This window comes from Lithobates pipiens, unplaced genomic scaffold, assembly GCF_037356315.1.
Source record: "Lithobates pipiens isolate NorthernLeopardFrog02 unplaced genomic scaffold, aLitPip1_a1.2 Scaffold_19, whole genome shotgun sequence".
Classification (NCBI taxonomy): Eukaryota; Metazoa; Chordata; class Amphibia; order Anura; family Ranidae; genus Lithobates; species Lithobates pipiens.
In genome coordinates, this window is record NW_027507764.1 from 241051157 (window position 1) to 241075696 (window position 24540).

At 42.8% G+C, this 24540-nt stretch overlaps 1 protein-coding gene across 1 annotated transcript in view; it reads right to left on the reverse strand.

Annotated features, from left to right (window-relative positions):
* The window catches only part of PKD1L1 (polycystin 1 like 1, transient receptor potential channel interacting), a 358247-nt gene that overhangs the window by 279351 nt on the left and 54356 nt on the right, over positions 1 to 24540 (reverse strand). The window contains exon 9 of the mRNA XM_077491844.1: positions 7242 to 7550. Within this exon, the coding sequence (XP_077347970.1) occupies positions 7242 to 7550 (309 nt within the window). The remainder of the gene's footprint in view (positions 1 to 7241; positions 7551 to 24540) is intronic.

The following is a 24540-nucleotide window of genomic DNA, read 5'->3' on the forward strand; positions in this document are numbered from 1 at the left end:
TTAGTCCACCTTCAAAGCTCTCAAGATGTTGTTCACTTCAGCATCCATCTTGAAGCACCCTGACCCTGTCTTATTGTTTCTTCTTGAAGTTGACGCTTCAGAAATGGCAGTGGAAGCTGTGCTTTCTCAACGGCAAGGATCTAAAGCCTTACTCTATCAAGTTAAATTCTTCTCCCGCAAACTATTGACAGTGGAAAGAAATTATGACGCAGGAGATCGTGAGCTTTTGTCCAACAAGGCTGCACTAGAAGAATGGCGATGGTTACTAGAAGGGGCAGTACACCCCATTCTGGTCTGTACGGACCATAAGAATTTAGAATTCCTGAGAACGGCTAAAAGATTAAAACCACGGCAAGACACTATCCTACCCTCAGGAAACATCCTTGCATTACAGGAGAATCTTCTATCAAGCAGGCCTCTTCTGAAACTACCTCATCCTCTGAAACCAGCTTACAGGCACAGGATGGCCTACTGTGACATGAAGGTAAAATTGTTGTACCTAGAGACTTAAGCGGAGCGGCATAAGAGCTCTGTCACATTCACAAGCTGGCCGGACACTTCGGTGCTCTGAAGATGGCCAAACTTGTGCAATGCACATTCTGGTGGCCCCAGGTGGTAGGCAACTGTAAGCCCACGTACACACGGTCGGAGATTTTGCCAACCAAATCCGTCGGATTTTGCCCGTCGGATTTAGTCCGACGGATTGTGTCCGAAACTGTTGCATACACACGGTCGGGCCAAGTTGGCGAAAAATCCAATCTTTCAGAACGTGATGACGTAATTTCGTTACGATGGGACTACATTCAGGCTAGTAGCCAATAGCTTTGATGTAGGAATTTGATCTGAGCATGCGTGGCACTTGGTCCGATGAAAATGCTCTACACATGATCGGATTAGGTCCGCCCGGCCCAGTTGGTCGGGAAATATTTCCAACATGTTGGAAAATTGGGTCGGACGGAGATTCGGACGGAATCAGTCCGATGCATACCACACACAGTCGGATTATCTGACGACACAGTCCGATAAGACTCATTCCGACAGATTTTCCGACCATGTGTACAAGGGCTAAGAAGTATGTGGAGTCCTGCACCAGTTGCTCCTGAAGAATAAAAAGGTTTGGGGTTTGCTGAAGCCATTGCCTGTTCTAGAGAGACCCTGCAAAATGATCTCAATGGATTTCATTGTGGAACTTCCCCGAGCAGAAGGTTTTTCTACCATTTTCATGGTGGTAGATAGACTATCAAAAATGGAAAAAAAAATTGCCCATGAAAGGGGCACCCTTGGCCGTGAAAATGGCAAACATTTTCATTAAAGAAATTGTAAGGCTCCATGGAGTTCCATCCAACATCGTGTCCGACCGGGGAGTGCAGTTCACCTCCAAGTTCTAGAAAGCTTTGTGCGAGTCTCTAGAGATTAAATTAGCTTTCTTCTTTGCATATCATCCCCAGACAAACAGGCAAAGGGAGAAAACCAATCAGACCCTGGAACAGTATCTGCGCTGCTTCTTGTCCTTCTCACAAGATGACTGGGTCTCCTTACTCCCTATAGCTGAGTTTGCCTATAATAATTCTTCCCATTCTGCCATCAAGCAAACTAAATTTTTCGCCAATTACGGCTTCCAGTCATCCTTCCTGCCCAGCACCATACCAGAATGCTCAATCCCTGACTGTCTCTTAAACGATGGACTTCGTCTGTAAAAACACCTGTTACAAGAGACCATGACCAAGACACAGGAGTACAATAAAAAGATCTTTGACAAGAAAAAATTAGAAGAACTGACCCTGGAACCCAGCAACCAGGTATGGTTATCTACAGTAAACTTGAAACTGGCTTGCCCCTCAAGAAAATTGGGTACCAAATGGCCTATTTAAACAGGATATGCAGACAGGGCCAGTGCTGAGTTTGATGGGCACAGTGGCTGCAATTGATGGGCACAGTGGCTGTGTTTGATGGGGCACAGTGGCTGTGCTTCATGGTGCACAGTGGCTGCAATAGATTTTGTTCAGGATTTTCAGTTTGTTTGCGCCCCCCTCCAAAAAAAAATAATTCTGAGCACCAGCCTCCACTGCGTCAGACTATTACTAACTGGACAAAACACATGAACAGAGACCAAGAACATGTCTTTGAGGACTCCACTCTTTTAGAACAATCACAGCTGATGCCCTTAGCATTAATATATTGTGTTGAGGTTCCAGAGAATGCAATTTGATAAATCTCTAGAATGTCTATTGTCTCTGTGCATATGCATGAGATTTTATGATTAAAAGCCTAGTCTGGTGAACCTGCTCGCAAAAAGTGCATTCTATGCCACGCTCTTTGATGGTGAATGCCTACTCAGTAACTCCCTTGATAAATTTATCTTTGAAATCATTCAGTATAAGGTACTCATACACCACAAGAAAAAGCCTAAAGGATATACAGCAACTACAGTACCTCTGCTCAGTGAAAAGGTTTCTTCTTGCATCAGCAACAAGGAGTAGTTGTACAAATCCCATTTTTATGGTTTCTATTCAAACCTATTCTTAAAACCAAAATCGGGGCATCTGTCCAATACTAGACTGTACCAAAATTCCAGATGGCATTAACGAGATCTGTGATTCCCCTCTCAGACAAGGGGAATTTCTAGAATCAGTAGACATACCAGATGCCTATCTACACATTCTAATTTTCCCCTTACATCAACCCTTTATCCATTTTGCTGTGGGAGAGCAACTTGCCCTGGATCTGGTTCTACTACAGTCTCAAGGCATTTGGGCCATAGATAGCCTGGATAACCTCCTCCTGAAGGACTCCTCACCCCCAGTCTAGGCAAATCCAATTGTCCAATGTTTCTGTTTATCCAGACAAAACTCTTCCTGACATGGTGAATCTCCAATCCGGTCCTGGAATTGGGAAAGTTTCTGCTTCCTGTGCCTTGGAGGGGGGTGAAGATGGATGCCAGCCTTAGGCAGGCCATACATTAACCAATTTTATTTCCTTCATCCATGAGTTAAATGAAAGAAAATCACTTGATTCCCCCATCAATACTGCAAAAAAATTGAATTCCTAAACCATCAACATCTAGATCCAGGGAGCAGGCTCTGCACTCAGAATTCTTTCAAGATTCCTATCAATGGTGGAGAAAAACAGATGTGGACATCATGGCCTCCAGGTTCAATAATAAGATCTTCAGGGGGTGTGACCATGTGACGTCATCACGTCCGGAAGTCGGTAAGCAAACATATTAACACATCTGTCTGATTGATGTCCATGCTTAAGGGGGAAAATACATTGCATTTTAAAAAGGCGATTTCTATCTAGTGCACTGGATTATAGAGTGCACCTTTTTGTGAGTAATAATTTGTCTTGGTTAATAAAAGATTAGAGTGGTTGGCATACTACACTATGAACGGTTTTATTTCTTATATGTTCTGTTGAGTGGGAAGGTTATATTACTGCGAAGTTGAGTGAGACATCTTCCATGTTCCCCTGGAGAATTGCTGCAGTGTTATAACCCAGGGATTTAGGAAGGCTGTGTCTGTCCTTACCACTGTGTGGGTCTTTTTGTAAGGTAAGGGGCAGCATTAACAGGTGGTGGAAAACAGCGACGGGGCACATTCTACTGCACATGCATTTAGATTGAAGAATGCATATTTTATGCACTGTTGTCATTGTGGATAATACACACTATTGGTGGACTTTTATATGCTGTTTTACTGTTTATTATCAATAATTAACGTATACATTTAGATATCACTCACTGAAATTACACATTTGTGTTGTTTATGTATGCATATTTTTTTATTCACTTTATGAATTAAGAATTGTGTGACTGTTTTGTTTATATTTATGATCACTTACAGTATATGACTTGTGAATATGGTATATTATTTATACAAAACATATGTGTTTGAGATGATTTGTGTGATTGTGCTGCACAAATATACTCCTCTATATGGGAGAACTAAAGGACTCCTCCTATGTGCCCCCCAAATCTTTGCCTATTTTATGGATTCTGTCCAAATCCTTTTGGGCTGGAGCACCCCACTCCCTAGTGTCCACCTGTGTTATAGGAGTCCTTAAGTTCTTCCATATAGAGGAGTGTATTTCTCCCATTGTTCAGAGAAGAAGGATCTTCCATTCTATGGATAACATAGGACCCACTAATAATGGGGTACTTTGTCGCAGTAAATGGGCTTAAGCACCATATAGCAGTATGGTGTGATCAAATCCCCATATTTTTTGAAAACACTCAGGTGTTTTAAAATAGCCTTGCATGAGTTGAATGTAATTTTTTGCACATGTGCGCTGTAATATTTTGTTCTTTTTTTTCTTTTTGTCATGCGATTAGGAACAGTAAAATCGCATGACAGATCACACCAGTTTGAGTGAGGGCTTAGGGAAGAATGGGCTGCCTCCAGGTATGCCTGCTCCTAATTTATCTATTGCTATATTTTTTAATAGTGTAATTCTTTTTGCTGGCTGGCTGGTGAGTGTGCTGGGAAAACCTTTTTGTTATATGCAGCTTAAAGCGGTAGTAAACCACAGTTAAAGAAAAACAATCCCCTAAAGGCAATGTCATAATGTTCTAGTATCCATCGCATACTAGCACATTATGAGAGATTTACCTTAAAACAAAGAACTCCAGCATAGCTCTGTCACCATTGAGAGGGCTTTTATCCTCACCCGGTCCTTCCGGCTTTGCAGCCTCTGGCTACATAAGTGGCAGGCGGTGCGATGACGTCCCTCCCGCACATATGTGTGGGAGCCACTGTTTACGGCACAGGCCACTGTTTACGGCATGGTATGCCAGACCTTCAGCGCACATGCACCAGCTGCATGCACTGTCAATATCTCCTAAACAGTGCAAGTTTGGGAGCTATTCACAGTACCTACAGGTAAGCCTTATTACAGGCTTACCTGTAGGTAAAAGAGGAAAAAGTGGGTTTACTCCCACTTTAAGGTGGCCATAAATGGATCAAAATTTGGCTGGTTTAGCAGGGGCTGGCCGATTTTCAATCCATGTATAGTCACTTTGGTTAACAGAAGTCAATCTACCGACTGACTTCTGTTCAACCACCCTGTTGGGAAAAATGTGCTTGTTCAGCACTGCAGGCAATAGACTGTAGCACTAATCTGTGTATTCTGATGGCAGGGACGTCTACCTGTTGTCAGACTTCGACACAGTGGGTAGGATCAGGTCATTTTTTTCGTTTCAACTCACTGGTTGAATAAAAAAAGCTGACTCATGCATGGCCAGCCTTACTTTAAAAAACAGTTATAAATTGATGTGGTTGCCATTTTTGTTTAACTTGTTGGAATTGGTGTGGGGCCCTTTTAGATATCTTAAGCTGCCATTTTGCTTTGCTGGACTTCTGGTGTGTCCCTATACTTTTGATAAAACCTCTATTTTTAACACATATTGTTAGACTAGATCAGTGGTCTCCAAACTGCAGCCCGGGGGCCAAGTGTGGCACTTTTTTTACTTTATCTGGCCCTTGGGGCACTATTCCACCAACTGACACTAATGATGGAGCATCATTCTCCCTATTGACAACCATCAATGGGGCACTATTTTTCTCATTGATATCAACAATGAGGCACTATTCCTCTCATTAAAATTAAAGATGGGGCACTGATACCCAGACATTTTTTACTCCCACTGGCCACAGTTTGGCCCCCCTGAAGGACAATAAACCACCCCTTTGCTTAAAACGTTTGGGGACCTCTGGACTAGAGTATAATTTTTTTTTCTTTTCTGTTTAGCTGTTAAGTATGCTTTGAAACGTGTTTGTTTGTTTTAGGCAAAGCCCTTCTGTGTGCATCTTACTTTAAAAGCTAGTTATAAATTGGGATACGTGTCATTTTGGTTAATTTTCCTCTCCCAGGGCAACCAGACTCACTGGCCCAATTTTCCCTATTCCATCCCACTTCTCCATTGCCGGCTTTAAAGTGTTATTAAACCCAGGACCCTGCATTCACTGTATCTGGTCTCCCATAGTACACAGAACATAGAAATGCAATATTTTTAGTAAATATTAACTGCTCACTACTTTTTCTCATCACCAGTTACAGCAGTCTTGTGACTTCTATCGGTGTCTAGCAGAGCACTGGTAAAGCTTGTAGGAGGAGTTTTCATTCTCCCCTGATTGTCCTTTGAGGCTCTGTCTGGACAGTGCTGATTGGCCCTGTGCTGATAACATGTACTCTCCCAAGAAAAAAAAACCCTCTCTAACAATACACACCAAACTAAGCATGTGCAGCTTGCTCCCAAGGCTTTGGTCAACTAGATGTTTTGGGGTCTGTGGAAGAAGGGGAGGATCAGAGAAGGAAGGATCAAACAGATCAAACAGAGGATTAAACCCCTACGTTCCACAGTGAGTAGAAAAAGCGTGCTTCACTGCATATACAGACCTGATTTTACTGTTGTGGGTCTAGTAACACTATCGTCATGACTATTTTGTACAGGGAAAAAGTATGTTTACCATGCTCCAGTTTGTAAATGAACAGGAAGCCGCAGAGTGTTTCCTATTCATTCAGCATAGCTGAGGCTGCAGAGAAAGGGACTTTCTGTCCTCATTCCCTTTATTACTCTCAAATATGAGATATCAGGGGTCTGTTAAGACCTCTGATATTTCAGCAAAGGTGGAGGCCCTTTCAGGTAGGCTGTACGGGGCCCCATGATTTCTAACAGCAGCCCTGTTTGTATTATATATAGGAAAGAAATGCTTTCATTTGAAGATTTGAGATAAGCAATTGGTTTAGCCAACATCAATAGGGCACCCAAGAAGTATATTAAGAAACTACCCAGCTGTACATGCATGATCTGATCATTCATTTCTTCAAATAATCAATGTACATACCCCAGGAATATGCACATCATGATGATTCAGGAAGACATTAATCAACCTCTGACTGTCAGGCAAGGAGTCAAAGGAACATAATAGTGAAATCGAGTCACTTTCTAATCTAACATAACACTGTTATTCTCTAAAAAACATTTTCTGTTTAGCTGCAGGTACATTGAAAAACAATGCATGCTCTTTCCAATATTGTGCACATATTGTGGGGAATAAAATTTACAATCCATCTGTAAATTTCCCTGAAGAAGGGTTCTCTTGTCCCCAAATACCTCAGGGCTTTGTGAATTTTTTTAAGCCATCAAATGTAATTTTATATTTCACTAAAGAAACCGCACATCCCTAGGTAGTGTGAAAATTAGATAACATACCTGAAGATACAATAAACTAGCGAGTGCTTACCCATAGAATCTTCTTCTCTTAATCCATCCACTCCTTCCTCTATCAGATTCAAGTTCAATTCAGGTGATTCAAACATGTATACATCAGTTGTTGATTCTGTATTCTCACTGTTATTATGAATTACTTCTGGTACTTCAATTAATTTAGATAGATCTTCAGTGTATTCATGTTCCATAGAGATTGACGTAGGCCGAATTTGATTTGATGCAATTTTCATATTAGAGATGTCAAACGATGTTTCATTGGCAGAATGAATTTCAACCAATGAACTTGGAGCCCCCATGCTTTCTTTTATTCTGCAAAATGGAACTGTAAAGTACAATGATAAATTGATTAACATTTCTACTCATTTTCTGAATAACCTGTGTTCTTGCTAAACTACTAAAGTAAACTACTATCACTTTATTTAGGCGATGATCGTATGTGTAACCATTTACCATGTCCAACAGCAATCCTTATTCTGCAGTTTATGTAGAGAGATTATAGACAGGGCCATGCCACTACAGTCATTTTCAATTTTCCTTTTTTCCTAAAATTTGAATTTTATTTTCATTTTTTTTAAACTTGTAAGGATTTTTTTTAAGGGATGCCATTGGCAGATTAGAGGCCACATCTGGGATGTCATATGCAGATTAAAAGTCACATCTGTGTTTGAGCTTTGGAGTGCACACCCTAAAGCACTATAGAGGTGCATTTTATATTGTATTCTACATATGAATTAAATAGAAAATGCAATCAAACACTACATTTATTCATTGTATTTACTCACTGATACTTGCAGACTATCTGCAAGTATCATTTTACACAGGAGCTGCTGCATTTTGACAGCCACTCCTGCTGTGTAACACAAAGCAATTTTAATAATGAAGGGGAGAGCAGTGGCAAGTGCTAGATGTAGGAATTACATCCTACAAACAACGTTTTTTAGAAGGCATTTTACCTTTAAAATCCGATGGTGGTTAAAGTGCTGTGGTTCTTTGGGACTAAGAAGCAATGAATGAATGAGGAAAAAACCCTGTATAACAGGATGATTGCATGCCCTGTCAAAGTTATATAATCAACCTTAACTACAAAGTTCTCTTTGAGAATTCCTTAAGACCCTGCAGGCTACACAGCACAGCCTGAATTTTATGAATGGGCTGTCAAATGTAGGCCATGGTGTGTAGTAACTTTGTGGTTTCTAGCGGGCAGCGAGATTTGCTTTTAGTTATAAATAAGACAATTAGCATTTTATTGTGGTCACGGATCAATGTCCAGGCCTAACACTGCCAAGGGTGGTTAGAACCGTCATGTTTTACTCATATGACCTCTGTACAGCTTGCGCAACCTTGCAGTGTTATAATTTCTGTTATTATTTGTTCAATCCCTGGCATAAGCGCTTTTGCTAGGCAGCTGCATGTATAGTAGGTGACCGTGATATTGTGTCAATCTCGCCACCTTTATCGGCGAGATTGACACCCTGCAAGCCCCGTCTTGGGAGCTAGCACCAAACTGGCTCGCATCGGGAAAGGAAAAATGTGTTTTTTCCTTTCCCAATGAGCAACAAGCATTGCTGACATTGAAATAGGTGAAAGAAGGAGAATAGATGTGGCGCTATACCTTATTAAACTCACTAAAAAATATGTGCACGAAGCCTGAGGAAGAGCATGAGATGCTCACAACTGTACGCAACCACATTGTAAGGTGCTGCTGGAACAGGATACTTTGAGTCACCGGTGAGATTCATGTTACAAAACAAGTCAGAGGATGAAAGTGTTTATCATTTAGAGCGTCATTGGGTGAGACGTCCCATGGAAGAACGAGGGATCTCCCCAGCAGCATAGCAGAGACAGCCCAAGAAGCGACACAGTGGCTTATACTGTGGAGGCTGATCCACCCCGGACGGGGTCATATCTCTGGTGAGAGCAAAATCCATAAACGTTCACTGCAAACGTTCACTGCGAACGAATATCGAAGTCACTTTCTTCACTTACCTTTTTCACCATCAAATATTCGTTTTATGTTTAAATATTAATTTTAAACTTTATTCAATTGGACTTTCACATTTGACTTGTCACCGCAAGATTTTTTTACTTTTTACTTTCTGGACTTAATTTTTTAATTTTTTATTTTTTATCTTTATTCAATTTTTTATCTTTATTTAATTTTCTATTTTTTCTATTTTCATATTGTGACATTTTTGGCATGTTCTGAGATTTGACACAGTGTGTTCACACCCACCATCCCACCAGTATTCACGTTTATATAATTTTGATTGTTCCCCTTGTGTCCATTCATTTGGTTGTGCTACAATCACAGTCACAAGCACCTTTAGTAGTTTTCACTATTGAGTATTGATTGATTCATGATAGTTTTACTAATTATTTATCTAAATATTTATCTATTCATCTTTACCTAATTTGAGTGGACCGTACAGTTTTATTGCATTCACTAACTAGCACGCTGGAAAATTTATATTCACTTTGCATTCACTATTTAATAAGGATTAACCCCCAGCACTTTATCATTTATGGATTTTACTATTGATTTTACTATTCAGTCCATCAAGGTTTCTCGCTGGTTTTAAAAAATATTAGCCAGAAAGCTGGAAAATTTGTACAATTTTATTTTATATTATATTATTTTATATTTTATATTTTTTAGTGAGTTTAATAAGGTATAGCGCCACATCTATTCTCCTTCTTTCACCTATTTTACTGTTCCATCCATCTGGATGGAAACACAATAGAGGCTGCTCTTACCTATATTACACTACATACTCTCTGTATAACAGATTCCATAGCGAACCCTATCCCTCTGTTTTAATTTCTGACATTGAGGCCAGGTTCACACTGTTGCGGGGATCCGCCAATACCAGGCACTGTGTTTGGTATGAATCTTGAGGGAGAACTCCACGCCAAATTTTTAATAAAAAACCGGCATGGGTACCTCCTCCAAGAGCATACCAGGCCCTTAGGTTTGGTATGGGTTTTAAGGTGAACCCCCTACACTGAAAAAACGGCCCCAAAATCCATACCAGACCCTTATCCGAGCACGCAGCCCGGCCGGTCAGGAAAGCGGGTGGGGATGAGCGAGCGCCCTCAACATGGGGGGTGGGTGCTTTGGGGAAGGGGGGCACCCTGTGCCCCCACCCCAAAGCACCTTGTCCCCATGTTGATGAGGACAAGGGCCTTTTCCCGACAACCCTGGCCGTTGGTTGTCGGGGTCTGTGGGCAGGGGGCTTATCGAAATCAGGGAGTGGGAGCCCCCTTTAATAAGGGGGCCCACAGATCCCGGCCCCCCACCCTATGTGAATGAGTATGGGGTACATCATACCCCTACCTATTCACCTGGGGAAAAGTGTCAACAAAAAAAAAACACACTACACAGGTTTTTAAAGTAATTTATTAGGCAGCTCCAGGGGTATTCTTCCGACTTCGGGGGTCTCTTACGACTCCTTCACGCTCTGTGGCCTCTTCTCCCGCTCTCTGATTCTTCTCCGTGCTCTCCGGCCTCTTCTGCTGCTCTCCGGTTCTTCTTTCGGGCTCCTCTGCTATCTTCTTCCAGCTCTTTTGCTAGCCGTGACCCAGTCTTCTGCGTCCTCCTTCCCTCTTCTCTTCTTTCGATGTTGACACGACGCTCTCTCCCGCTGTAATACCGCGTGCGAGGTGCGCGGCGAGTTATATAGGCATGAGGCGGGGTCACCGGGTGATGTCACGCGGTCACCCGCCTCTTATGATGTCAAGTCACAGGGCATGCTGGGACTGTGACATCATAAGGGGCGGGGTCACCGGGAGAGACCCTTAAAAACTGTGGTTAGATTAGAAAGACATTGGAGGGACACCAATATGAAAAAAGTCACATCACAGAATGAAACAAAATGGATATACCAAGTTGATGATACCTGCGGGGTCGAACGCAGATTTAGATGTAAATTGTTTTATCTCTAATTCTTAATGATTTTTATATACTTATTTTTATGTCGTTTATGTTTGTATAATAATGAATTATGTTGAGCATTACATTTATGATGGGCATTACATAATTAGGTTTTTAACCACTTCAATACTGGGCACTTTCCCCCCTTCCTGTCCAAGCCAATTTTCAGCTTTCAGCGCTGTCACATTTTGAATGACAATTGCGCAGTCATGCTACACTGTACCCAAACAAAATTTTTATCATTTTGTTCCCACAAATAGAGCTTTCTTTTGGTGGTATTTGATAACCTCTGGGATTTTTATTTTCTGCTAAACAAATAAAAAAAAAAGACTAAAAATGTTGAAAACAAAACACTTTTTTTTGTTTCTGTTACAAAACTTTGTAAATAAGTATCCTTTCCTGACAGACTCCATGGCAGAAACGTGTGGGTCAAGTCCCGCCTTCTTTACCCTATAGGACACTACTCCCATAAATCTTTGCTCCCTTCCCATGGCCGTGTTCTTTTTTTTGTCCTCCTCCGAAGGACTTAGTGAAGGTCTTTCTACCCAAAGATCTTTTCATTCCCACGATTGAGATTGGCCAAACTGCGATTCTGGGTCTGGAAAGTCGCATTACTCCGCTAAGCCCTAGCTATTAGCAGGGTATGGAGTGGACAGTGGAAGAGGCGCTGAGAAGAAGCCCATGTCCTGGCCACTGGCAGGCAAGCTGCGCATTGGTCAGACAGCCAGCTATTAGCAGGTGACCTGTTTGCCCCTGGAAAGACCGGTGTCCTCTTATCTTACCTTCGGCCTGGGTGATCAATCATGGTGGGAGTGGTGAGAGATTTTTTGTTCTTCATGGCAGCAGTTTATGTAGTATTTCTTATCCTATTTGTGTTTTTGTATTGTGCCGTTTGTTTGCAGGCATGGCGGCTGGTTCTTCCTGCGTTCCCGGTTTAGTTTTCGGCCGTACTGCGCATGCGCGAATGTGGTACGAGATCGAGGCTTGGTTTTGCGCATGCGCGATTGTAGCAAAATGGCGCTATTCGTGCATACTCACGGGTGCAGCGGTGACATCACAGGGGCGCACTATTTAAACTGGGGAGTTAGTCTGGAAGCCTTGGGAATGCTTGCGGGCTATTGCGGTGACTTCCCCCTGCCCCTGTGTTGCAGCTACTGGTAAGTGGCATTCTGGGACAGGTGAGCTATATCTTCCCTGTCCCTTGCATTGAACCCTTTGTCATTTTTTCAGCACAAATGGATATCGCTGAGGACACAGATTCTCTACCGCCTGCCTGTGGCCAGCCCTCTCATAAAAGGTATTTGGAATGTTGTTTTTTCCACCTGAGGGACCGGTGATTAGGGGGGTGTGTATCTGGTTTGTTACCTTTTTCCTGATGTCTTGTTTCCGATGGTCTCTTTTTTGTTTTTATTCAGCCCTTCCATATCAGAACAGCATCGCAGCTCTCACAGAGGGAGCGACTCTTCTAAGTCGCATCACTGGCACTCCTCTTCCAAATCTAAACATTACGGTTCTTCCTCAAGATCAGGACACTGTAGTGAGGAACGATCACATTCCTCGAAGGCTCATTCCAGTCACTCAGCCAGTTCCTGCTGGGAGTGTAGAGCTCATGTCCCTAAAGGGAAATCTTTGTGTGATCAGCCAAGGCGTCTAAGAAAAGGGGAAATACGGACCAGCAACGTAAATCCCTGGTGGAAAGGGTTGTTAAGGAGTCTCTTAGAAACATTGATGACCAGTCCTATGTTCCTCCTGCAGAGCCTTCACGTTCTCCAGGGAGGGAGACTCAGTTGCAGGATACTTGGGAATCCTCTGTGCATAGCCACCCTTCGATTGCCATATCTGACAGTGACTCTGACAAAGATAACCCCTGTGTGGCATTTGATTTTGCTCTGTTTCCTATGATGACAGATGCCAGCAACAGAGGCTGGGGCGCCCCCTGCCTGGCCGAAGTGGCTCAGGGCACCTGGGATCTTTCCTCCAGAAGAACATCCTGGATCCGAACATTGGGGCTCTCCCGAAAGTCGACTTGTTTGCCTCCCCCTGCAAAAAGAAGCTGGCGAGGTACTATTCCAGGTACAGGGATCCTCAAGCCTACGGGGTGGTCGCCTTGACGGAAAAATGGCGGTTCCACAGGGCCTATATGCCTTCCCGCTAACTCCCATCATTCTTCAGTTCCTGAGGAGACTCAGGTCAGAGACAGCAGAAGTGATAGCAATAATTCCCCATTGGCCCAACAGGCCTTGGTTTCCGCTTCTGAGGCTCCTCAGTGTCAGGGATCAGATTCCTTTACTATCCAGACCAGATCTTCTTGCACGGATCACCTGTGCCTAAAGGCTTGGTTTTTGAAAGGGGAAGGTTGGAGGCGTTAGGCTGCCCTGAAGAGGTTATTCCCACTCTCCTTAGTGCACGAAGAAGTAGTACCAATCGGGTATATGAGAGAATTTGGGCGCAGTTTACAAGTCGCATGTCTTCAAGGTCTAGTTCCTGTAATACCCTGACAGTTCGGAACATTTTAATTTTCTTGCAGTCAGGATTGGATATCGCTCTGTTAGTTCTCTTCATGTCCAAGTATCAGCAATTTCAGCATTCTTTGGAGTCGCATGGGCTAATCATCCTTTGGTCCAACAATTTTTCAAAAGAGAGAAAGGGGCTCTCAGTGGATCAAAAGATTCTAGTGTGGTGGTCTCATCCCTGAAACATTTTGAACAAAAAAATCCCCCTATATAAATGGGATTATAAGTGACCACCAACGCTACACAAAAACATGAATATTTTATTAACAAATACAGAACAAAAGATACACATAAATACATTAAAACCAGAGGGACTACTAAGCAAACAGTGTCCCAATGGTGTAGCAAAATGTTATAAACACATAATTACATAAAAAATTACATAATAAAAACCAACCAATAAATATTAATCATACTCTAAGCTGATGACCCCACACCCGACGCGTTTCTAGTTGCTGAAAACTTTCCTCAGGGGTGAAGAGCAAAAAGTTGGGTGGCAAGTTGATAATTCTACAACATAGAAAAACACAATCTTACACAAATTTGCAAAAAAATACATGCAAGTTTGTGTAAGATTGTGTTTTTCTATGTTGTAGAATTATCAACTTACCACCCAACTTTTTGCTCTTCACCCCCGAGGAAAGTTTTCAGCAACTAGAAATGCGTCGGTTATGGGGTCATCAGCTTAGAGTATGATTAATATTTATTGGTTGTTTTTTTTTTTATGTAATTTTTTATGTAATTATGTGTTTATAACATTTTGTTTGCTTAGTAGTCCCTCTGGTTTTAATGTATTTATGTGTATCTTTTGTTCTGTATTTGTTAATAAAATATTCATGTTTTTGATTTGTGTGTGGTGTTGGTGGTCACTTATAATTCTATTTATATAGGGGGATTTTTTTGTTCAAAACAACTTTTCAAAGGTGCAGTCAGGCTTAGGCCACAGAGGAAACCTAGATTTCCCAAATGGGATCTTCCATTGGTTCTGGATTTCTTCTCACAACTTGACAAATCTCTCTCAGTCAGAGAATTAACCCTTAAAACCTCTTTCCTGGTAGCCATAACTTCGGCAAAGAGAATTTCTGAAATTCACTCTCTAGGTGCAAAGGAACCCTTTCTCACCTTTTTTTCCAGATAGAGTGGTCCTAATTCCAATGTTGGGAACAAACCCCAAGGTTACCTCTCTTCCATGAAAACCAGGAAATCACACTTCCTACCTTCAATTCTGCTGGGTGTCTGGATCCACATCCTCTTGATATGAGAGTTACTCTAAGGTAATATCTGGATGTTACAGCTTCCTTCCGTTAAACTGATTCTCTCTTCGCTCTGTTCCACGGAAAAAATAAAGGCTCTAAGGCTTCCGTCAGATCCATCGCTGCTTGGGTGATCCAGGCAATCCAATGGGCTTATGGAGAGAAGGGTTTGGCTCCTCCTGAGGCGGTTATAGCTCACTCTACTAGAAGTCTCAACTTCATGGGCGGCCTCTCGTCACGCCTGAAGTAATCTGCAGAGCGGCCTCCTGGTCTTCAATTCATACTTTCATGTCTCACTATTGTGTTGAGCCAGCATCCTCATCTTCTGTTGATTTTGGTTTGAAAGTTCTGTCAGTTGACAGTGTTAAATAAATCTTTTTGTTCAGCATTTTTGCCCACCCGGGTGTGCATGATGAGTTATTTCCCACATGTTGCTGCCATGGATTCCATCAGGAAAGGAAAATTACGGTAAGTATTTTGATAGGAATTTTCGATTTTCTCTTTCACTGACAGGCACTGATGAGGCTGCACTAACAGACACTGATAAGGTGGCACCAATGAGGTGGCACTGATGATGGGAACTAATAGGCGGCACCGATAGGCATGCATAGGTGGCACTGATGGGCACTGATAGGTGACATTGCTGGGTACTGAAAGGCAGCACTGATAGACAGCACTGATGGGCACTTATAGGCATAGATTGGTACTGATAGGTGGCACTGATGAACACTGTGTGGCACTGAAGGAAGTTAAACAACATAGGAGTACCAAAATGGCGACCGTAATACATAATATATTAACCAGTTCCCGACCGCCGCACGACGATGTACGTCGACAGCATGGCACGGGCAGGCATATTGGCGTACATGCACGTCCCTGCCTTCCCCCGGGTCGGGGGCCCGATCGGGCCCCCGCCCGGTGCCTGCGGCGGTCGGTATTCGTTCGGGACCGATCCGGGATGAGGGGGCGGCCATTCATTCATGGCCACCCCCTCGCGATCGTTCCCGACGAATAGAAAGTCTTCGTGACATCACTTCCTCTCCTGTAATGTAAACACAGGAGAGGAAATGATGTAATCTCTCCTCGTGTCGGTCTTTTTCGTTCCGGCACGGAGGAGAGAGGATCGGTGAGTTGCACCAACACACTACACTAACAGTAGAACACGCCAGGCACACTTTTCACCCCCCAATCACCCCCCAATCACCCCTGCCCCCCCCAGTCACAGTGACACCAAGTGCATTTTTTTTTTTTTTTTTTGCATTGGTGTCATTTGTGACTGTAATAACTGTTAGGGCAGTTAGGGTTAGCCCCCTTTAGCTCTAGGGTGCCCCCCTAACCCCCCCAATAAAGGTTTAACCCCGTGATCACCCCCCGTTGCCAGTGTCACTAATAAGCGATTTTTTTCTGATCGCTGTATTAGTGTCACAGGTGACGCTAGTTAGGCAGGTAAGTATTTGGGTTCGCCGCAGCTTTTTATAGCGTCAGGGACCCCCATATACTACCGCATAGCCCCCTGATTGCCCCCCAGTTAACCCTTTCACCAGTGATCACCATATAACTGTTACAGGTGACGCTGGTTGGTTAGTTATTTTTTTTTTGTTTCAGGGCACCCGCCATTTATTACCTAATAAAGGTTTAACCCCCTGATCACCCGGCGGGTGATATAAGTTTGAGGGTCAGATAAGGCCTGCGTCGCCCCAGCGTCAGGTTAGTGCCAGTACCGCTAACACCCACGCGCAAAGCATACACCTCCCTTAGTAATATAGTATCTGATCAGATCTATATTAGCATTGCCTGCATTTTAGGTTTCCCAAAACGCATTGTTAGCGGGATCAGCCCAGATACCCGCTAGCACCTGCGTTTAGCCCCTCCGCCAAGCCCAGCCCAGCCCACCCAAGTGCAGTATCGATCGATCACTGTCACTTACAAAACACAACACACATAACTGCAGCGTTCGCAGAGTCAGGCTTGATCCCTGCGATCGCTAACAGTTTTTTTTGTAGCGTTTTGAAACAGTCGCTGACAGGCTAGGTGCTTTTTTACCTGTGAGTCTCACTAGTGTACCCCTAAATTTAGAGCCCAAAAAGGCAAAGCGAAGGTACACTAGTGAAGAGGCCTACACGTTTCTGAGCATGACAGATAGTGAAGAGGACGTCACTCATCTGTCAGATTCAGGCTCAGAATACGATCCTGTAGAGGACAGCGGCTCCATGACAGATACCTCTGACGACGGAGATGAGGCCTCTGTTAGGGACAGGTGTGCCCGATCCCGAATGTATTCTGTTGTTGAGGTGCATAAACCGCAGGCCACTCGTATGATGCAGAGACGTACTAGAGCCGCTCATCCTTCTGGTGAACTGGCAAGCACCAGCGGCCTAGTACACCCTGGACCTACATCCAGCACTGCAGTAACACGTGGTGACGTGGCGAGTCCCATAAGTGCAGTTCAAGCTGGCGAGGTGGCAAGCACAAGTAGTGTCCCGCTGCCACCAAGAAGAAGACAAAGACAGGCCCGTCGTACCCATAGTGCCCTTCCTGCAGAATTCGCCAATCCTATTTGGGTGCCCACCACTTCTGCAGAACCCGTACTTCCCCCATTCACTGGCCAACCTGGCATTAACGTGGAAACAGTTGATTTTACGACACTTGACTTTTACTCACTGTTTTTCACCGAAGATCTCTTTAGATCTATTGTGGACCAAACCAATTTGTACGCTGCTCAACACATCGCCACTATTCCCCAGTCCGCCCTTGCCAGACAATGGAAACCAGTTACGGTTTCCGAATTTAAAATCTTTCTGGGCCTCTCCCTCAACATGGGCATAACCAAAAAGAGTGAGTTGCGGTCATATTGGTCCACTGACCCAATTCACCATATGCGCGTGTTCTCTGCTTCCATGTCCAGGGCACGATACGAGCAGATCTTGCGGTTCATGCACTTCAGCGACAATGAACTCTGTCGTCCTCGTGGAGACCCTGAGTACGATCGGCTCTACAAAATTCGGCCCCTCATAAACCACTTCAACCAACGTTTTGCAGCCTTGTTTACTCCCGATCAAGTTGTCTGCGTTGATGAGTCCCTGATTAAGTTTTCTGGTCGCTTGTCATTCAAACAATACGTCCCCAACAAGCGTTCCAGATACGGGGTCAAGATGTATAAGCTCTGTGACAGGGCCACAGGCTATACACGTAGTTTCATGGTTTATGAGGGAAGAGATAGTCACGTAGAGCCGGAGAACTGCCCTGACTACATAGGAAGCGCTGGCAAGATAGTGTGGGACATGGTGTCACCCTTATTCGGAAAGGGGTACCACTTGTACGTGGACAATTATTACACAAGCGTGCCACTGTTTAGTCACTTGTTTGATCAGCAGATTGGAGCATGTGGCACCGTGCGACCTAATCGCCGGGGCTTTCCCCAGCGGCTTGTAGAGTCCCGTCTTAGGCTGGGGGAGAGAGCCTGCTTGCGCAGTAATAATTTGCTCGCTATGAAGTGGAGGGATAATAAGAATGTTTTCGTTCTTACCTCCCTTCATGCAGACACGACGGTCCAAATTCCTACGGCGACTGGTATTGTGGAGAAACCCCTCTGTGTCCACAAATATAACCTTAACATGGGAGGGGTGGACCTCAATGACCAGTTGTTGGCGCCGTATCTAGTTGCCCGTAAGTCCAGACGCTGGTACAAAAAAGTGTCTGTTTATTTATTCCAATTGGCTATACTGAATGCTTATGTACTACACAAAGCTTCAGGACGGACTGGATCCTTCCTCAAATTCCAGGAGGATATCGTCAGAGCCCTTCTGTATCCAGGCGGTGCTCCACCTCACCTTCCCCTACCAGATGCAGTAAGCCGGCTGCATGAGAGGCATTATTCTTATGCCATCCCGAGTACCCCTACCCAACGAGCCCCCCAAAGAAAATGTCGTGTCTGCAGAAAGCGCGGATTTAGGCGTGACACCCGTTCTTATTGTCCCCGCTGTCCTGACCAGCCTGGTCTTTGTCAGGGTGAGTGTTTTGAACGCTACCATTCACTAGTTGAGTATTAGCGTAGGGTACAGCATTGCACAGGCTAGGCACACGTTCACAGGGTCTCCCAAGATGCCATCGCATTTTGAGAGACCCAAACCGCTGGAACCGTTACAACAGAAAAAGTGTTAAAAAAAAAAAAAAAAAAAAAAAGTAAAAAAAAAAAAAAAAACAAAAAAAATATAAAATAAAAAAACCAAAAATAGTTGTCGTTTTATTGTTCTCTCTCTCTCTATTCTCTCTCTATTGTTCTGCTCCTTTGTACTGTATTCTATTCTGCAATGTTTTATTGTTAACCATTTTTTGTTTTCAGGTACGCCATTCAGCTGTAGCGTGGATTTATTTATCTTGAGAGCAACAGCGTTTGCTCCCACGATATGTAAAGCCACGACTCCAGCGCTGTCGGAGGTGATTTCACCACCACAGTTAAAAAAGAGCATATATGCCGAAGCATGGGGGCATAAGGGGTGGAGGAGCGATTTTGCTCCTAATGCCGCGTACATACAGTCAAAATTCCGACGGAGGGCTTGCCCGTGGAAAAGTTTGAATGTATGTACGCGGCATAACTTTTTTGCGGGAGGATGCCCCCATGCTTCGGCATATATATATTTTAGGCACAGATTGTGTTAAATGTGTTATTTTTTGCGATTTTTTTTGTATTTGCTTTGCAGGTATGGTAAGTCCTACTGTTATACTGTAATGTTACTTTGTTTTATTGTTAACCATCATTTGCTTAGCAGGTACGCCATTCTGCTGCAGAGTGGATTTATTTATCTTGACAGCAACAGCGTTTGCTCCCATGATACATAAAGCCGCGATTCCAGCACTGTCGGGGGTGATTTCACCACCACAGTTAAAAAAGAGCATATATGCCGAAGCATGGGGGCATAAGGGGTGGAGGAGCGATCTGCTCCTACCTTTTGCAGGAGGATGCCCCCATGCTTCGGCATATATAAATGGTGCATGTATGCCCACCATTAGAAAGTGGGTGGATGAAGGGTGGTATCTAATGGTGGGCATACCCACCGATCAATATTTTTTTTTCGTTCAGCCCACAGGCTGCATGAAAAAAAAATTACAATATATGCCCAACCAGTTCCAGCAACATACTGGTATGTTGCGGGACTTTGAGTGCTTATACCAGAATGATGCCTGCAGGTTTAGGTATCATCTTGGTATCATTCTTTTCAGCCAGCGGTCGGCTTTTATGTAAAAGCAATCCTAGCGGCTAATTAGCCTCTAGACTACTTTTACAAGCAGTGGGAGGGAATGTCCCCCCCCCCGCACCATCTTCCATGGTTTTCTCAGGCTCTCCTGTCCCAACAGGGAACCTGAGAATGCAGCCGGTGGTTCCGCCAGCTGACCATAGAGCTGATCAGAGATCAGAATGGCTCCAATCATCTCTATGGCCTAAGACACCGGAAGCTACGAACATTTCATGACTTAGATTTTGCGGGATGTAAACAGCGCCATTGGGAAATTGGGAAAGCATTTTATCACACCGATCTTGGTGTGGTCAGATGCTTTGAGGACAGAGGAGAGATCTAGGGTCTGATAGACCCTAATTTTTTTAAAAAAGAGTACCTGTCACTACCTATTGCAATCATAGGGGATATTTACATTCCCTGAGATAACAATAAAAATCATAAAAAAATATATATAAATGAAAGGAACAGTTTAAAAAAAAATAAAAAAAGCAAAATAAATAATAAAAAAAAAAAAAAAAAAACACCCCTGTCCCCCCCTGCTAAGGCGCAACGCGGAACGCAAGCGTTGGTCTGGTGGCATATGTAAACAGCAATTGCACCATGCATGTGAGGTATCACCACGAAGGTCAGATTGAGGGTACTAATTTTAGCAGTAGACCTCCTCCGTAAATCTAAAGTGGTCACCTGTAAAGGCATTTAAAGGCTTTTAAAAATGTACGTAGTTTGTCGCTGCTGCACGTTTCTGCGCAATTTTAAAGCATGTCATGTTTGGCATCCATGTACTCGGCCTAAGATCATATTTTTTATTTCATCAAACATTTGGGCAATATAGTGATTTTTAGTGCATTCAAATAAAAAAAAGTGTGTTTTTTCCCCAAAAAATGCGTTTGAAAAATCGCTGCGCAAATACCGTGTAAAAAAAAAAAATGAAACACCCACCATTTTAATCGGTAGGGCTTTTGCTTTAAAAAAAACACTTCATGTTTGGGGGTTCAAAGTAATTTTCTTGCAAAAAAAAATATTTTTTCATGTAAACAAAAAGTGTCAGAAAGGGCTTTTTCTTCAAGTGGTTAGAAGAGTGGGTGATGTGTGACATAAGCTTCTAAATGTTGTGCATAAAATGCCAGGACAGTTCAAAACCTCCCCAAATGACCCCATTTTAGAAAGTAGACATCCCAAGCTATTTGCTGAGAGGCAGGTCGAGTCCATGGAATATTTTATATTTTGACAAAAGTTGTGGAAAAAATACATTATTATTTTTTTTTATTTTTTTTTTGCACAAAGTTGTCATTAAATGATATATTGCTCAAACATGCCATGGTTATATGTAAAATTACACCCCAAAATACATTCTGTTGCTTCTCCTGAGTACAGGGATACCACAAGTGTGAGACCTTTTGGGAGCCTAGCCGCGTACGGTACCCCAAAATCCAAGCACCACCTTCAGGATTTCTAAGGGTGTAAATTTTAGATTTCATTCCTCACTGCCTATCACAGTTTCGGAGGCCATGGAATGCCCATATAGCACAAAATCCCCCCAAGTGACCCCATTTTGGAAAGGAGACACCCCAAGCTATTTGCCGAGAGGTATGGTGAGTATTTTGCAGACCTTAATTTTTGTCACAAAGTTTTGAAAATTGAAAAAAAGAAAAAAAATATACATTATTTTTTTTTTCTTCATTTTCAAAAACAAATGAGAGCTGCAAAATACTCACCATGCCTCTCGGCAAATAGCTTGGGGTGTCTACTTTCCAAAATGGGGTCATTTTGGGGGGTTTTGTGCTATTTTGGCATTTTATGGCCTTCAAAACTGTGATAGGTAGTGAGGTGTAAAATCAAAAATTTACACCCTTAGAAATCCTGAAGGCGGTTCTTGGTTTTCGGGGCCCCGTACGCGACTAGGCTCCCAAAAAGTCCCACACATGTGGTATCCCCGTACTCAGGAGAAGCAGCAGAATTTATTTTGGGGTGTCATTTCACATATGTCCCTGGCATGTGTGAGCAATATATCATTTAGTGACAACTTTGTGAAAAAAAAATAAAAAAAAATAAAAGTTTGTAATTTTCCCGCAACTTGTGGCAAAATATAAAATATTCCATGGACTCAACATGCCTCTCAGCAAATAGCTTGGGGTGTCTACTTTCTAAAATGGGGTCATTTGTGGGGGTTTTGTGCCATCTTGGCATTTTATGGCCTTCAAAACTGTAATAGGTAGTGAGGCGTGAAATCAAAAATGTACGCCCTTAGAAAGCCTGAAGGCGGTTCTTGGCTTTCGGGGCCCCGTACGCAGCTAGGCTCCCAAAAAATCCCACACATGTGGTATCCCCGTACTCAGGAGAAGCAGCAGAATTTATTTTGGGGTGTCATTTTACATATGCCCATGGCATGCGTGAGCAATATATTATTTAGTGACAACTTTGTGAAAAAAAAAATAAAAAAAAAAAAGTTCGTAATTTTCCCGCAACTTGCGGCAAAATATAAAATATTCCATGGACTCAACATGCCTCTCAGCAAATAGCTTGGGGTGTCTACTTTCTAAAATGGGGTCATTTGTGGGGGTTTTGTGCCATCTTGGCATTTTATGGCCTTCAAAACTGTAATAGGTAGTGAGGCGTGAAATCAAAGATTTACGCCCTTAGAAAGCCTGAAGGCGGTTCTTGGCTTTTGGGGCCCTGTACGCAGCTAGGCTCCCAAAAAGTCCCACATATGTGGTATCCCCGTACTCAGGAGAAGCAGCAGAATTTATTTTGGGGTGTCATTTCACATATGCCCATGGCATGCGTGAGCAATATATCATTTAGTGACAACTTTGTGAAAAAAAAAAATAAAATAAAAAAAGTTTGTAATTTTCCCGCAACTTGCGGCAAAATATAAAATTATCCATGGACTCAACATGCCTCTCAGCAAATAGCTTGGGGTGTCTACTTTCTAAAATGGGGTCATTTGTGGGGGTTTTGTGCCATCTTGGCATTTTATGGCCTTCAAAACTGTGATAGGTAGTGAGGAGTAAAATGACATATGTATGCCCTTAGAAATCCTGAAGGCGGTGCTTGGCTTTCGGGGCCCCGTACGCGGCTAGGCTTCCAAAAAGTCGACCACATGTGGTATCCCCGTACTCAGGAGAAGCAGCAGAATGTATTTTGTGGTAAAATTCCACATATAACCATGGCATGTGTGAGCAATATATCATTTAGTGACAACTTTGTGTAAAAAAAAAAAATAATTTTTTTTTTGTCATTATTCAATCGCTTGCGGCAAAAAAATAAAATATTCAATGGGCTCAACATGCCTCTTATCAATTTCCTTAGGGTGTCTACTTTCCAAAATGGGGTCATTTGGGGGGGTTTTGTACTGCCCTGCCATTTTAGCACCTCAAGAAATGAGATAGGCAGTCATAAACTAAAAGCTGCGTAAATTCCAGAAAATGTACCTTAGTTTGTAGATGTGACAACTTTTGCGCAAACCAATAAATATACAGTTATTGACTTTTTTTTTACCAAAGACATGTGGCTGAATACATTTTGGCCTAAATGTATGACTAAAATTGAGTTTATTGGATTTTTCTAATAACAAAAAGTAGAAAATATCATTTTTTTTCAAAATTTGCGGTCTTTTTACGTTTATATCGCAAAAAATAAAAATCGCAGAGTCAGTCAAATACCTTTAAAAGAAAGCTCTATTTGTGGGAAGAAAAGGACGCAAATTTCGTTTGGGTACAACATTGCATGACCGCGTAATTACCAGTTAAAGCAGCGCAGTGCCAAAGTGTAAAAAGACCTCTGGTCATTTACCAGCAAAATGGTCCGGTCTGAAAGTGGTTAAATATATTAATATATTAAATATGGAGTACCAATATGGAGGCCAACAACTTCTTGCGTAAAAAGGAAAATTTGTTGAAATAAATAAGGAGTACTAATATGGCGGCTGATACACTTCCACCAGAGGCAGGAAGTATAATTATATACATCGTAGTTAGTGAAAGGAGTGGGAGGTTTAAACATAGTAGGCGGGACTTAATACATAAAAGGCAGCCAGTCATAAGCGTCCCTAGCTTCTAAAGATGCCCTGTGGGAGGGGCGAAATGAAGGGACCAGGTTCAGTGGCGGCTGGCAGCATGCCAAGGCAGCAATTTTTTACCTGTATGCCTTTCTTTGATGCAAGTGCATTTCTTTGTGATTTTAGAAATAAATCTTAGCAATATTACACTACGTTCACCTCTCTCTTTATTGGCATACTATATACACCCATACCATAGTAATGGAGACCTGGCCATAGATGGAAGGAGACATCCTAACCATTGCTGTAGGACAAAGACATTTTAAAGCTTACTGTTGGTGAGTGGGGACCCAGGATTGGAGCACGGAGTGGCACAAGCAT